Source organism: Didymella exigua (assembly GCF_010094145.1).
Source record: "Didymella exigua CBS 183.55 unplaced genomic scaffold M421scaffold_19, whole genome shotgun sequence".
Lineage (NCBI taxonomy): Eukaryota > Fungi > Ascomycota > Dothideomycetes > Pleosporales > Didymellaceae > Didymella > Didymella exigua.
In genome coordinates, this window is record NW_022984793.1 from 507,473 (window position 1) to 522,800 (window position 15,328).

Below are 15,328 nucleotides of genomic sequence, written 5' to 3' on the forward strand. Positions count from 1 at the left end.
GGCGGATCTCGTTGCCGGCACTGTCATCGTCTATTAACAGGGATGTCCGCGAAGAAACAGGGCGGGCATATGCGAAGGTTGAAGAGGCTCGAGTTGTCGTCTACCTGACCTCTGCTGATACATCAATTTCAGCAGATTAGCTGGTAGATGGGTTTGTGTTGATGTAAACTTCTCTCTATTCAGCTGCTAAGATGGGCCTGCTCAACGCATGAAACGACCATTCCCACTATAGAGGTGAGTTGTGTACAGGAGACTACCGCTGATAACCAGGATATGGTATGTAGAGGGTACCAGATGGGGCTGAGATATGTGAGAGAGAAACATTAGGTCGAAAATGCAGGCCGTCCCTGAGTCTAGAAATGGAGCACTGCGAAATGGTAATACAAGAAAAAAATCCTGCCAATAATGCTCAGACCAGAACCCCATGCATGAAATAGACAGAGAGCAACCCAGAAACCATCAAGCCGTCGCGGGACGTCCACGTTTAGACTGAAACACTTCAGTAAAGACGCCCTTTGCTTTTGTGCAGTCGCAGATAACGCCTGGAAACAACAGAGGCCATCCATTTCGAGATTGCCGCTCTTAGGTCAGAGGGCCGCCAGATAATGATCCGCCGAAACGCCGTGCTAAATCGATAGAGCCGACATATAGATGTTGCCGCCCGAGGAGCGGAGTAGGAAAAAGGAAGTTCGTTGAATGCCGTGAAATGCGACGTGAGTCGCCGATGGAAATACGAGCCGGGTGTAATCGATACAGGTATCTGGATCGATCCTAGTTGGTCTATCCCCCTGCACGAGCGATTGATGGTCTGCATCCACCGAGTCAGCAACACAAACTTGCATCTGTCAGAGAATTGATTCATGAAACGTCGCTCACGTCTCTCCGTGTGTCTCACAACTTTGCAGCCTTGCATAGGCATGTCGAAGGATCCATATGGAAAGGAGAGAGATATGCGGCTTACCTATGCTTTCGATGCACATGGCCGGCAAGTCTTTAGCTTGCAGTTGGCGCACTCATAGATGAGAGAGTGAGGCCCTGAATGGCACATGTTGCAGTTCCAGACGACGACGGTTGTGTCAGACTTGACGACCTTGAAGGTGTGTTGACAGTTTACTGGGGCGGCCATTGTGATGTGTTGGGGTCGAATTGAGCGAGTGTCGTAGTTACAGTAGCGAGAAATGAAGCTGCGATGACTTAGCAAACGCAACTGGGGTGGGAAACAGACTCATATGTACCCGATATGCGGAGAAGTTACCTGAGCGGTTTTGGCAGGAGAAGCGTTTGAGATGGGCGTGGGATGCGCGGATGGCCGAGGGCGTTCAAGGGTTCTGTTAGTTGTGGCTGTGGAAAAGCAAGCAAAATGCTGCAGAGGGAACAGAACTAGTTGAGAATTGTGCTGATGAAGAGAACACTGCTTGTTGCTAAGCTGGACACGCTAATTGCGCGGATCTGGGTCCGTCTTATACTGATCCCAAGATATGTGAGAACCATGTATGGAACTAAGTTCGAGCTTGCCAGATCTGATACCATGTCCACCATATTGCGGTAGTGTACAACAAGAAGCAGCGTGCAGCCGTCTTGCGGTCTCTCTGCCCTGGACCGTGACGCTCAAAAGCGGATGACTTTGAGACGGATAGAGGAACAGGTACACCAGATGTTGCACAACAAGGCCGAATCAGAGGTGCCTCTCCAACTCCTCCAATATGAGGCTCTCGAAGGGAACGACGTAGTGGAGCTCGTCAGACGCGGGCTGGCTGTTCCGCAGCCGCGGGCATGGTAGCATCTTCAGGTCGCGAACCCTTGTCCAGGGCGCATCGCGATGTGAATGCTCCGAGATGACTCGAGGCGTAGCGCTGCCGAATCTATGTGTCACACAAACCGTGCTGCATGCGTCTTGTCGCGAATGAAGACTCTTGCTGCGACTTCCCAGCTTAGAGCGACGGGGCTCCGTCTCTTGCTGATTCGGGCCCTGTACTTGCCAGAAGGAGCTACAGTCAATAAGGCTTAGTCCAAGATTAGCGTGAACTGGGTTTAAGCTTACGGCAGCTGCTTTTTCGGTCGCCCTTTCCCATTACATCGCCCTACGCGACTCCTTTGCGCTGCTTCTTCCTCAACGTGCCCGGAAGATCTTGCAAAAAAGCAACGACGCGTCGATTGCACCATCGGCTGCTTGTGCTGGAGGAAAATGGAGTTTGCCAGGGACTTCGCGGTAGAGGCGGTCAGTCGGCTCGTACACAAAGTTGCCGAAAACGTCGTCATGCATACGCCTCCAACCACCGTTCCTTCTCCACCTTTCTGCCTGTCTTCTTTGCTTCTTCCTGAAACCTTCCCTGGCCAGGATTTCGGTCGCTCGATTGAACGGGTCTCCCAGAGAGGCCATCAATTCGCCGCAGGCAACGGCATGCACTGGACGTGGCTTGGTATCCGTGCTGTTGTAAAAACTCTACAGTGTACTTGTGGTTTCAAAGATGTGTACAACACAATCCCTGTCGCGCCGTCCCCCTTCACTCTGTATTTATTCCAGTTCCTATCGCCTATGGCTCCTTCTGGAAGACCCGCAGCCAGTCGCTGCAGATGAGAGGATTCGTTGCCGCCATCTGCGTGCCGGGTCCCCTCTACCTGGTTCAGCTCCTCGGCGAATGGTGTCACGCAGCCTCATCTCATGAAACGCCTTTGGCGTCTTGATGTAGCGCCGAGGATCTGCCCTGGGCGGATCTAGCAGACCGACCTATATCTTCCGCATGCTCTGGGAAGACGCATACTGCTACGAAAGAGGCAAGCCTCTCACTGGACCAACATTCAGGGGGCTGGCGGAAATTCCACTGTCTGTTCCTCTGGCAGCTTCCCCTCTCGATTGATAGCTTGACTCATGGCCGACTCTGCGACCCTCTTCTTGAAGCGAGAAACTGAACACGAATGAACAGAGCTGCGTCCAATGGGGCTCGTGCGGATGAAAGCCACCCTTGACAGGTTACTATAGACACCTTTGACCGGGTAGCAGGAGAAGCTCGGGTTAGCTATGGTACTCGAGGATCGCGAGGTTTCTACAGAAGCCGCACGTTAGGTGGCTGGTCAATGCACCCTTATATCTCGTAAATCAGCCTGGCTGAGAACGCGAGCCTCATCGCTTCCATTCAATACACTTCAGATGTCATCGCTAACTTCGAAGTATGATGCTATGCGGAAGCGTCTGCACACCGTCAGCTTCGAGCCTGCGACAAGACCTCAGATCATGCACTTCGTGAACACCTCGGTCTCTCACACGCAATGGAACCATAATCACCGACTCAGTACTACGCCTGCTGCTGACTACAAGTCACAATTGTGGCTACATGGCCATGGCAAGCATCCTGTATGAGACCACCCTCGAGGGTCTGTTCACAGATTCTCGCTTCATCTTCCCCTGTTACACGGGATCGCTGTGAACCTGGTTCTCGGTTCCACCAATGCGAGATCAGTGTCACCATCAAGGCTGCTGTGTAATCTCGGCGTTTGTGGCACTACCCCAGACGGATTCAAGTGCGTCATTCTCTGGATGTTGGCCCACCAATCTTCGTGAATCTGGAAGTCCGAATGGACTGCCAAGATTTCACTTGCCTTTCCCCCACGCGACACATCAAGGTCTATGTCACTACTAGAGAGCTCCTATTGAGATAGTAGTTGCTAGCAGGGGGTGACTCGAATGCGACAACCCTGGCTACCGCCATCGACCTGTTACCTGGTTTGCGGGTTCAAGATCATGGCAGTCAGACACTGTTGCATCACCACCTATCCCATGGGCCATGCGGTCTCCCAAGTACACACGTTATATGGCCGGCGCAGCGGTCTCGGATTCAACTGCACACTGCTTCACTTCGACCATCTGACCTTGGATAAAGCACATCTTGTAAGCCAATTTATCACAGAGCCAAAGCATACATGACTCAGCCTAAGATCGATGGAGATCAGCGAGGACGAACCCCCGTACTCAACCACTCATGGCTAGACAGATGCAGGCCTGTGAGGTGAAGCGCGTCCAACGAAGCACTGCTTCGATCTGCACACTTTGTGGATTGTCATCACCTCGAACCGGGTAGTCGGGAAAGCACTGACTAGGGTTTGATCTGGTCATTGGTCGGCTTTGATATCCAAGTCACCGTTGTACGTGCCGTTTTCTGTCAATTTTTTTATGACAGCCTCGGGCTCGGCGTCAGAGCCGACTGCCTTTCTGGGATGAAACTCTCGGGCGAAGCCGCAGTACCGCGCATTAGCAGACAGTAACGTCCCACTATCGGCGGCGGTTCATACACTATACTTTACGGATCAAGATGTCTCTCCGCTAGCTTGACGAGCGCAGCCTTGCAAGCTTATGGCGTACGCTACGATAGAGATAGGGGAGACCGTGGTTGATGGTCTCGCAATCTGCCTGGCGCGGCTTCAAGCTGTCGTCAATGGTGATACATGCCCGATGAGGACCCTGTCAGACGATGCAGCCGCTCCATCGTAGCGCACCACGAGACCCTTCCGTTATCCGCCTCTATTGTACCTGGCGCTTTGCACGCAAGGCTATTACACCACGGACTTGTAGGTCTATTACATCTCCATCACTAGTTCATCTCTGTTCCGGCCAAGACATACCTTCTGTTTACACGTGCTGTTGACCCTACTCTTCTCACCGCTCCAATCATGTGGCAGGGAGGAATATATTTTCGTCCCACGGATGTAACAACTAGTCATTATCTTCTCCTAAACTCTTGACGACTTTCTAAGGATTAGGATTGAACAAGTTATAGTGGCCGTCGCAACGGTGGATCCACGTTACAGTCTGCGATGGATGGTACCTTGCAGCTTCCGTGACTAGTGTCACAACTGCATATGGGACTGGCATATGAAGGTGGACATCCATGACGTCGGTGAGTACCATGGACTTCACAATTGAGCTTACAAGGTACTCCAGGCTGCAATGCATGTAGTGGCCAATCGGCAGGTCTCCAGTCTGATCAAGAACGTTACTTCAATCGCATCGAAAGGGAAGTGGACTATGGCACCAGGTAGGCGGTGAGCATGTGTAACGGTAGCCGTGGCTGGGATCCCTGCTACTAGGCCTTGACTCATACTTACAGATAGCCTACGAAAGGAGATCTGCAGGTACCGCGACGATCATACCTCCTGCAGCCAGGATGCTGCTGTTCCTGGAGTTGATCACAGCCACTGAGACAAAGGTCGCCGACCACTTTTTAACCGCCAACGTCTTCAGATCTCTGCGCGACTACAGACTGGTCTTTGGTTAATCTACGACGATTCTGCATACTATGTTCAAAGCATCCCTCCAGTCAACGGACATGACTTGGGTCTCCCCTACCTGGACAACAGTGGCAGCCCACCGCACCCTTATCTCCCCGCATTCCGTAATGGATTTAACCGGTGGCGCGTCACTTTTCCTGCATCATTTCAGTGAACAGTAAGTGTTGAATGAAATTTTGGCGAAGCAGACTACATGTACCTGGGCTGGATCTCATGTGAATTCTCCAATAGTGAGGTGAAGCCGGCTCAGGATTCAGGGCATGCAATGCACTGAAGCCGCAACGCCCAAGTAGAGTGTAGATTGCGGGGACGTTAACGTTGGGACTCTTTGCATGCACGAAGGCGCATCGTGCTTTCGTGCTTAGCCATGACTGGTTATCTTATTCTCAGACGCTCCGCACCTGACATCACGCTACTTCATAAAGTAGCCAATTAGCGTCTACTCAGGTGAAAGGCAGCAAAGCGTCAGCGCAGTGCTTAAGGAATTTTAGTACCGCGTTTACGAAAAGCTATCTAAAATATGTTCTTTCTACTTTTAGACGTTATATCTCTTTGCACAGAGGCTGCTACGCCTTAGATATTTGCAGGTTGCATAGAAGAGTAAGCTTTACCCAGGAATTTTTTAGCTCTTTTAATGTAGGTTAACTTAACGCACCTCGTGGGCGAGTCGAACAACAGGCGAGCCATACACTTTTGCCAAGCCCCCACCACTACACTCTTACTACACTAATGCCTCCCTAACAACACTAGTTGGACGTGTTAAAGAACTGTTAGATACAGCTTACGCTTAAGGCGCTTAAACAAGGCCTAAAACTCTCCCTGCAATATGCTGCAGCTATCTACAAGGTCTCTTAAAGCACACTAAGTAATTAATATGCTAGACAACCTTTATGCGCTAGTTCTATACCTAACTTACAGAATCTAGACAATAATAAGAAGAGGGTGATTTTTAATTACATACTTGAGCTAGTTGCGCAACGATTTCCACTGCGACTAGCAGATGTAGCTGCTATAGCCAATTTGTTGCGCGCTAAGCGCAATCTAGGCTACGTTAGCACAAACTAGCCTAGTATGTTTATTAAGTTTTAAGTAGAGCTTTAAATAAAGTTTAATTACAAGTAACGTACCTCACAGGTGAGTGGCCAGCCCGGGCGAGTGACCAGATTTTGCCAAGACTACACTAAACTTCAACTTCTCTTGTATATTATAGCAAGTTACTACAAGTTACTATAACTTACAGTATACAGCACTAATCTACAGTATCTTGCACATCTTTTATACATGTTCGCGCATTATGCCCTGCCTTACTACACCTGCTACAGCGTTGTAAAGACTGTAACGGTCTAGACTCTAAAGCTAAAGAAGAGCTAGAGCTAGCCGGTTACATTAGCTTAGCCGGCTTGGCTAAAGCTGGATATATATTATCTACGCAGTTAACTAGACGTCTAGTTAACTTGTGCATGCTTTTTAGCAAAAGTTGTTAGGAAGTAGATATCCTTTATTGGCCTTTGGCCAGACTACTACAAAGACTAAGTGCCTAGTTTAATGTGCCTCTTCTTGCTTACCTTCTTCCTATTACTATAGGCTTTAAACTCCTTTAGGGTAGTTAAGTGTACTCCTTTACTAATAGTAAGAGTCCCCTCCCTCTAGATCTGCTTCCTCTTGTGTGATTTACAGCGTGTAGTGGCCTTATTAGCAGCTTAAAGCTCTGCAACCTAGTTACACACTAAAACTAGTAAATGCGCTATTATCTCTGCGCCCTTAGTAAGCTAATTAAGAGCATTAACTAGTAAAGTTAGAGAGCTATTACTATATTATTAAATCCTCTCTTAAATAAGCTTTAATTGTAACCTAAATTCTAGGGTGTTCTAAAGGGTTTAAGAGTGCTACATACTCTTATCTATAGTAGGTAGTAGTAGAGTACATAGGCGCACTTTAAGCTTTAATATTACAGCCTCTAGATTAAATAGGACTAAGCTAGCACCTCTAAATCCTCCCTAGATATTACTCCTAGTAATAGAGGCATTAAAAGCTCCTTTAAAGCATAGTAAAAACTTAAAGGTTTATAACGTAGATTATCACCAAGCCGGCCATATCACTAAACTAGCCATTTTCTCTTAGCACAACTAACACAAGTTACTACAACTATAACTACTTACTATTAAATAGTGACCTAGCATACTGCGTGCTTGTATTAGATTTAGAAGATGTTTCTACACCCTCCTAGCACATTTGTGCGTTGTTTCTAGTTTTGCTGCAGTTCCTACAGCGCTAAACAGTTAACTAAGCTCCTAGTTGACTACCTCTACCCTAAGTCTTCTTAGATGGCTGAGCTGCTACACACGCCTCAGCAGCTACCCGCGATGCTGCTGGGCCATACTTAAGTGTGCCACTATGCTAAATCTGCTTTCTCTTACGCGATTTTCTCTTAGTTATTACTGCTAATTGCTCTTTAAGCTCTTGCACGTGGGCCTTAATAAGGATGTTTTTATGCAGTATCTCTTTAGCCCCTTTTACAAGCTTTAAGAACCCCTCTTATACTACACTTAGTAATTATTAGAAGGAGTTGCTTATAAGCTTAGATTAAGACCTAAACTTGTGTGTATTGCTTAGTGTCTTAGATTACTATAGTATTTTAGGTAGAGGTACTGCTAGTAGGGTATGCAGCTGCACTTTAAGGCAATCTAACACTACCTATGTATTAGTAGGAATAAGCCCTAATACCTTAAAGGCCTTTTAGTAGTTAACCTTTATAAATATATTAAGGAATATATCCCTAAAGGCTAGTAGGAAGCCTTCCTTATTAATATAGAAGACATGTTAGTATACTAAGTCTTAAACATGTTAGGAGTACTTACACTTTAATAGCAAGAAATAGACTATATTAAGTAGCTAGAGGATGTGTAATAAGTAAGGTAGTATATAGAGAGTAAGGATTTAGTTCTCTAGGTAATAGTCCTTAAACTCCTAGTTAAGATAGCTCTTATAGCTGTCTAAGATAAGTAACCTATACACTCCTACCTAACGTGTCTTTATATATGTGTTAAAGTGCTTTAACTACTTAAGGCTAAGTATGTTATTTGTCTAACTATTCTTAGAGACTAAGAGCTTCTAATTGTAGGGTATATCTGTCTCCTTATACTAGGCAGAGATGTGGACGCGTCCTTTGTAGATAATGAAAGGTGGGGTTGCATACCCAGCGGCGCAGATGCTCTGGATAACGGTAACCCACTCGCGATCACCTGGCTGAACAAGCTCTAGCTAAGCACGTCTCTCTAAGCCTGTTACAACCTTTAAAGACAAAGCAACGCCTATCTAGAACCTAGTTTTATTAAAGTTGTACATGTTATTATTATAAATACTATACTTAACTTAAGTATCCTCTACTAGCTTAAACTACGCGCTAATTATCTTAGGATCTTCCTGTAGTATCCTCTGTCTATCCTTAGCTTAATTAAAGGCTATTTTAAGCTTGTCTAAACGCGTTATAAGCCTGCTAGCCTATAGTTTACCAACAGGCTCTTCACCACGCACACTAAGTATCTTATTAGCTATATCTGCCACCTTACATAGCTAGGGCGCAAATCCTCACAAATTAAGGTTAAGTATATACTAGATAATTATCTGCTCCTCTAGTATAGTAAGTTTCTAGCAATTAGCGCGTACATCTAGTTAAAACGTGATATTGCAAAGGCAATTAGAGACCTGCTGATAAGGTACGTTCAACGCTCTAGCAGCGCTGCAGATACTGCGAAATTAGCTAGCATAGAAGGCCTAGATAGCAAGGATAACTCTACCTTCTCTAGTAGTATTCTAAAGTTGTTATTGTTAAGGCATGTTGTGTTGGGGTAAAAGGTGGTCGTGCTAAGAGAAAGTGGCCAGTTTGGTGATATGGCCGGCTCGGTGATAATCTACGTTACATATTAAATAACTGTTGTAGGCCTACAAGTCCTACTGTTGCCCACAGTACAATGCCACAATTTCCTGATTTTAACAATGGAAAAACTTTTCCCAATGAAGGTATTGTGTAGAGTTGGAGTTTTAGTGGAGGCTTGGCAAAAGCGGTCTAAATACTCAGGTGGTCTAAAGCTTGTAAACTACGTTGATTGAGATGATTATAACGTACTCTATCACCGAGCCGGTCATATCACCAAACCAGTCACTTAAAATCCCACCAAAAAACACAGAAACCATACCCCTGCATCTCAATAACTACTTAATAGAATCTTCTAAAAACTTTAGAATAGAGCTGTATCTATACTAATAAAACTATTTAAAAGTCTTAGACTAATAGCTAGTATAGATGTTGAGATAGCCTGCAGCTACCCCTGTATTTCAGTATCTTCTAAACAACATCTGCAATATAGGGCTAAGCACTCTAAGACTTTCAAACAGTCTTATTAGTATAGATGCAGCTCTATTCTGAAGTTTTTAGAAGATTCCATTAAGTAGTTATTAAGATGCAGGGGTATGGTTTCTGTGTTTTTTGGTGGGATTTTAAGTGACCGGTTCGGTGATATGACCGGCTCGGTGATAGAGTACGTTAATCATGAGTAAGTTGCTGTTCATAAGTGCTCCTTGCTAGCTACAGCACCCCTACTAGGCTAAATCTTAGTTAATTAAGATTCTACGGTTTTTAAGAGCAAACAAATCTTACACACTGCAGAGCTTTGCCCTGCTTGCTAGCGTGCTTGAAACTCCCCCGAACGAAGCATCTGACTTGTGGAGATAAATGACTGGCCAGTCCACTGTTTCCAAGGTCTGGTCGCGTGCCAACACACCAGTGCCTGTGAAACGCTTGATTGACGCCGTCATCTGTATATGAATGGTCTATGTGCGGGAAAGCTAGAGCTAGCACCTTGACATTTCCAATATTTTTCGAGAACCACAGACATCAGCAAACTCACTCATGATAGTGACCGGCGCACGTTGCCCTGCATTTGATCGCGGTGCTCCTGACTCGACTGGTCGTTCTTTCCGTGTTGGGCCACGCTTTCCTCGCCAAGCCTCCGAGCGCCGATACGCCGGCTTTCGTTGCTGCGATGACGGGAAAATTTACGAAGTCTCATGGGTCAACACTGCGATTCGACCACTACAACGACGTCGTTTTACTCGGTCCTCCCACGATGCGCGGCGCGATCGTCTTTGGCGGGTCGTCACACCCCAGGCTGGTCGACGGTGTATGCGACCGCTTGGGCATGAAGCCTGGCTCTGCGACGCTGGGCAAGTTCAAGAATGGAGAGACGTCTGTCACGATCCGTACGGCTTACTGGCCTACTGCGTCTCTCGCGTTCTAATCGCTGGCAGACACGTCGATTCGTAACAAAGATGTCTTTATCATCCAGAGCGGCAGCGAGAAGTGCGTAGGTTTGCGTACGATCCCTCGCACGCGCTAATTGCATGCAGAATCAACGACTCAGTCATGGAGCTCTTGATCATGATTTCTGCCTGTAAAGGTGGCTCTGCGAAGTCTGTCACAGGTACTATGCCTCTTACCGGTCCAGCAATCGCTCCGCCAGATACTGACAGTGTGTAGCTGTTATGCCATACTTCCCTTACTCGCGCCAGTCGAAAAAGAAGCAGCACCGTGGTGCTATTACTGCTCGTATGGTTGCGAACCTCCTTCACATTGCCGGTGTCAATCATGTAATCACCGTCGACCTACACGCCTCTCAGATGCAGGGCTTCTTCAAGTGTCCAGTGGACAACCTCGTCGCGGAGCCACTCCTTGCACGCTGGGTGCGTATGAATGTGCGAGACTGGAAGGAAGCAGTCGTGGTCAGCAAAAATCCTGGTGGAACAAAGCGAGTAACGTCGCTGGCAGACGCCATGAAGCTCAGCTTCGGCATTGTCACAACAGATAGACGCCGTGCAGGTGGAGGAAGGCCGTGGAACGAGAGCGCCATGTTCGAACAACTGAGGCTTGATGGCCCTTCGGATTCGCGCGAGGTCGTAGAAGCTCCGCTTGACGCGGATGCTGAGCTCACACCTATCAGCAAAATCTCGTTTGACCCCAAGTCAGAGGTTGGCAGGCCGAAGCCCAGGACACAACTCACACCTTCGAACCCTCTGTCACGACGAGCGAACGGCGTCGCTGGCGAACATCCTCTCTCCAAGTCTATGCGGGCAAGCTCCATCGTCGAGCCAGAAGTGCCTCTCGAGCCCGTCCGAACTGAGGCTTCGAACAAGTCGGCAGAGACACACAGTCAACAGAGCGAGAATGAAGATGGTTCCGAGGTTGACGAGGAAGAATACACTGACGAGGTATATCTGATGCACTCGAACTTTGATGGTAGTACTAACAAGTGTAGCGTGCGCGCAATGTCATCCACGGACGCCTCGTGCAGGGTCACATTGTCGACGATACACATCCTTCGCCCTCTATGTCTGCTACATCGCATACTACCTCCTGGCGCAACCGGCCCCCGTCCGAAGGCGAGAACGAAGATGTTCCTGCGCACATGATGAACTCTTTCATGTCAACGACTTCCTCGAGAAGGGAGAATCTGGACAATGAGCACGGTCATGCCCTCGGTGGTACCTATGATGCAGCAGCCTCGTCAGAAGACGAGGAGGAAGACCTTCAGAATCCGGAGATCGAGACAATGGTCACACTTGTCGGCAACGTTAAGGATAGACCGGTGTTCATCGTGGACGACATGATGGACAAGTCAGCCTCCTGGATCGCCGCAGCTGAGACTGTCGTAAAGCGTGGTGGTGCTACCAAGGTCTACTGCATGGCCACGCATGGCCTGTTTGGCGGCGACTGTCTCGAGGAAATGAACAACTGCGAGTGCATCGAGAAGATCATCATCACCAATGCTTTTCCTATCCCAGAGCACAAGAGGGAACAGGCTGGCGACAAGCTTGTAATTCTCAACGTCGATAACTTGCTCGCTGAGTCGATTCGAAGAAATCACCATGGAGAGAGCATGTCGCAGCTGTTCACGCACTACGACTAGAGCCACGTTCATCGCGCTTGGCAACCGACACAACACAAAAGCATGCCGAACAGGATCACTATTGGTCACCGTCGTTATCCTACGGCGTTGGAGCAAGGCACGGTACGAGCGATGTGTGATGATTGAAAGGACCTGACAGCAAGAGAACGCGAGTGCAAAGTAAGGACACACTGCGACATACGATCCAATGATACCAACGATGTTCTCCCTCTAATATTTATCTTTAAGCATATTTGAGTCCAAATCCCGCGCTTTTCCCTTCACGTTCTCCCTTTCGACACTTTAGATGGCAGGCAGTCGCCTTTCATCAGGTCTTCGACGCACTCTTGACACTAGTTGTCGTCCCTAGAAAAGAATTGCAACCAATCAGGGTGTTCAACTCCTGTGGCAACACGCAACTCGGGGCTTCACTCCGAGCTTTTGTAACATAGCGCGGCTGACCGGTCTGCACAGTCTGCTCACTACGCACGTCTCAGCGAGATCACCGCGGCAGGTTGAAGCCATCACGCAACTCCATACTAAAGGCCTCTCCTGCTTGATACAAGCTGACTGACCTCGACCTGGCTAGCCTTATGTGATCTAGGCAGAGCGTTGCAAATCGATATTCTCTGGCGAGCGCAGGCCGCTGGGTTATTGGCATCAACGGTACAAGCTGCAGTCCTCATAAGCTGCGCAATTGAGGCTTGCCGTCCCTCGAGAATTCGCAATGAACCGTGCCATCTCGGACAATTGCTCGAGCCGAGCGGTCAGCCTGTGAGTTGCCGTCAGGCCTGTGCGCGGCCTGGGCAGGAGTCCGAGCAGACACTCGGCCCGCTGGCTTGCATGTCCAACTGTCTCACGCTCGATGACTGAACTCGCTTGTTACAAGCAGGTCAGTTTCCTGCAAGAGCTAACATACTCCAGCTCGGATATGACTCACGTACTGCAAGCAACATCCTTACATCGCAGCAGCAGTCACTAGCTTAAGGTTCAGTATGCAGTCCTAACGCTTGGTCGTTATGCCCCCTAGGACGAGATGCGAATGGGCGTTCTCTGAATCTCTTCAGCATGATGACAGGGACCATGCGAAAACATATCCACGGACCACAAAGCAACGTACTGAAATATATAGTCCTTCATCTCCACACGCTCACGCAAAAGCCTACGCATCATCACACTTGTACTCTAAACACCAAAATTCTCTGTCAATCATCTCCCTATATTACTGCCTCCGCTGTTACATTGCACCTTATCATCGTCGACAGCTGCGCTTATTGGGCCGCTCCATTCTATCATGGGTCACTGAGCCCGACCATCTCGTGCACAATCACCATGACCTGCACTGCTTTCGCGAGCGCCGCCACCAAAACGGAGCATCCTGATAGATACATACATCATCGTACTGCTTCGCTTGGTCACCACAGCTGGCGTTCTCATTCCTGTAGATCAGACCATCATGGCCTGACAAGCTGTCCGTACACAAGCAAGAGTCAAACAAGAAGGCGGAACCTGGAGTAAATTGAACGCACTGTAGTCACTAGGTGAAGCATGGAACTCACTCTTACGAGGTTGCATGTTCGAATAAACCGTTGCCATCGCTACCTTGTAAAGATTCAGACCCACTCTAACCTTCTGTTTCCGTCTCTTCTACAGCCATACACTTCTCCATCTTCACAGAAGACGACTGTGCAGACAGTCATGGACTCAAGAAGATACCAAGTCTTGCTTCTTCCATGTTTTTCTCAAGTGAATGGATGGGAGGCAAATAAGAAACCGCACGCGAATAGTCATAGACTCAAGCATAAAGTCGAACTCGCTGTTAATACACACCGGACTCCAACGTATGCTCCAGTTGTGTTCATGGCTCATGAACGAATTGAGACCGAATTTCTACCTCTCTCAAAGCAGATCGTAGAACAGATCATCATCAGTCCCAGAAGCTGGGTGACCTCGTTCGAGTTGCTTCTCTGCTCCTTGAAGGAGGATGTGGTAAGCAAGCGACGCAATGGACCAAGCCATATGACCCGCCTGCGGACTGCCACACGTTTGCAAAATAAGACTAGATATCAAGTTTCGAAAATTAGATACCAGGGATAGTTCGTGAGTGTTGGCAAACCCGATTTCGGCATCTCTCTACCATCTTTTGTGTTCACGCCCACGGAAAGATAATTCTAATGACGGCGTGGAGAATTGTTGCTTGTGTTGCGACTCCGGCGAAGGCGCCCACTTCGCGTTCCTAGTGCGTGAACCAACCGCGACTGATAATCGAAACTACCTATACGGTTCCTACCGTGGTGGTCTTTCACCGAGACACACACGGACACTACAAGTTGAATCGAAACTCTGTTTAAACATGTTGATGTAGTGTTCATGGGCGAGGAGTGGCCATCGGCGAGACAAGAAATGTACTGTCAAGCGTCAGGCTGATGTTCAGTTCTTGCAAAGCACCAGGGCTGGTATTCTCGCCGACCTTCGCCAAGACGTCTTCAAGCTCGGCTGCAAGTATAGAGAGCTTAATACTAAAGTTTTGATGGTACACAGATTGGTGCAGTCATATGCTTTGCATGGAACAAAGAAATGCCCTTTGTCCATTTCAAATGAGCTCAAACCTAATAGCCCAGTTTCCCGCCTGCATAGATATCGGATGCTGGAAAGCTATCAATGCGCGGGTGACGTAAAGTATACAGACTTCGAGGGCGTTAGCACAAGTCACCTAGGCGAGTGCGAGACGATGTGGCTTAAGCTTTCATCAAGGCCGTCCGGCTTGATTGCCACTATCGGCGTCGATTTCCAAGCTGCATCTTTCGTGCGCAACTGGGACAGACAGTGAAGCATGGTACGAACATGAGCGTGCGGGTTGGATCACTTGGCACCTCCAGACCGGTCGATACTATCGAACCTTCGCCAAATGTAGCATGCGGTCGCTCCATAGCAACGGGCCTCTCAATGAATTATTTTCGGGCTAGACCGGCGATGTGTGGCAGGATACATACCAAAGCGTTCAAAATTGTACATCGACTTCTTGTCGTGAAGGAGTATTGTCGAGGACGAGATGGATATACACTTTCATCCAAATGCTCTGCAAAATTGCGACTCTGTCTCTT

The 15,328-nt window shown here is 48.2% G+C and overlaps 4 protein-coding genes across 4 annotated transcripts; 2 read left to right on the top strand and 2 right to left on the bottom strand.

Moving 5' to 3' along the window:
• Positions 1-154: 154 nt before the first annotated feature.
• On the bottom strand, positions 155-526 carry M421DRAFT_189614 (uncharacterized protein). Its single transcript, XM_033587974.1, has one exon. The coding sequence runs from the start codon at positions 424-426 to the stop codon at positions 202-204; it is 225 nt and encodes a 74-aa protein (XP_033447299.1). The 5' UTR covers positions 427-526; the 3' UTR covers positions 155-201.
• Positions 527-934: 408 nt separating this feature from the next.
• Positions 935-1,426, bottom strand: M421DRAFT_189624 (uncharacterized protein). Its single transcript, XM_033587975.1, has 2 exons — positions 1,236-1,426; positions 935-1,184 (listed from the first exon to the last, which is right to left on the bottom strand). Exon 2 carries the CDS (start codon positions 1,124-1,126, stop codon positions 962-964), a length of 165 nt encoding a protein of 54 aa, XP_033447300.1. The 5' UTR covers positions 1,127-1,184; positions 1,236-1,426; the 3' UTR covers positions 935-961.
• An 8,983-nt stretch (positions 1,427-10,409) lies between these two features.
• M421DRAFT_66368 (phosphoribosyl pyrophosphokinase) lies at positions 10,410-12,245 on the top strand (the record flags this gene model as incomplete). Its single annotated transcript, XM_033596319.1, has 5 exons — positions 10,410-10,542; positions 10,591-10,642; positions 10,690-10,763; positions 10,820-11,547; positions 11,595-12,245. 5 exons carry the CDS (start codon positions 10,410-10,412, stop codon positions 12,243-12,245), a joined length of 1,638 nt encoding a protein of 545 aa, XP_033447301.1.
• An 844-nt stretch (positions 12,246-13,089) lies between these two features.
• On the top strand, positions 13,090-13,835 carry M421DRAFT_189653 (uncharacterized protein). Its single transcript, XM_033587976.1, has one exon. It carries the CDS (start codon positions 13,293-13,295, stop codon positions 13,740-13,742), a length of 450 nt encoding a protein of 149 aa, XP_033447302.1. The 5' UTR covers positions 13,090-13,292; the 3' UTR covers positions 13,743-13,835.
• The last annotated feature ends 1,493 nt before the right edge of the window (positions 13,836-15,328 follow it).

What these genes read in the sequence shown, in the direction of transcription:
- M421DRAFT_189653 (XM_033587976.1), top strand. Translation starts at nt 13,293, where the DNA reads ATGATGACAGGGACCATGCGAAAACATATCCACGGACCACAAAGCAAC.
- M421DRAFT_189624 (XM_033587975.1), bottom strand. Translation starts at nt 1,126, where the DNA reads ATGGCCGCCCCAGTAAACTGTCAACACACCTTCAAGGTCGTCAAGTCT.
- M421DRAFT_189614 (XM_033587974.1), bottom strand. Translation starts at nt 426, where the DNA reads ATGGGGTTCTGGTCTGAGCATTATTGGCAGGATTTTTTTCTTGTATTA.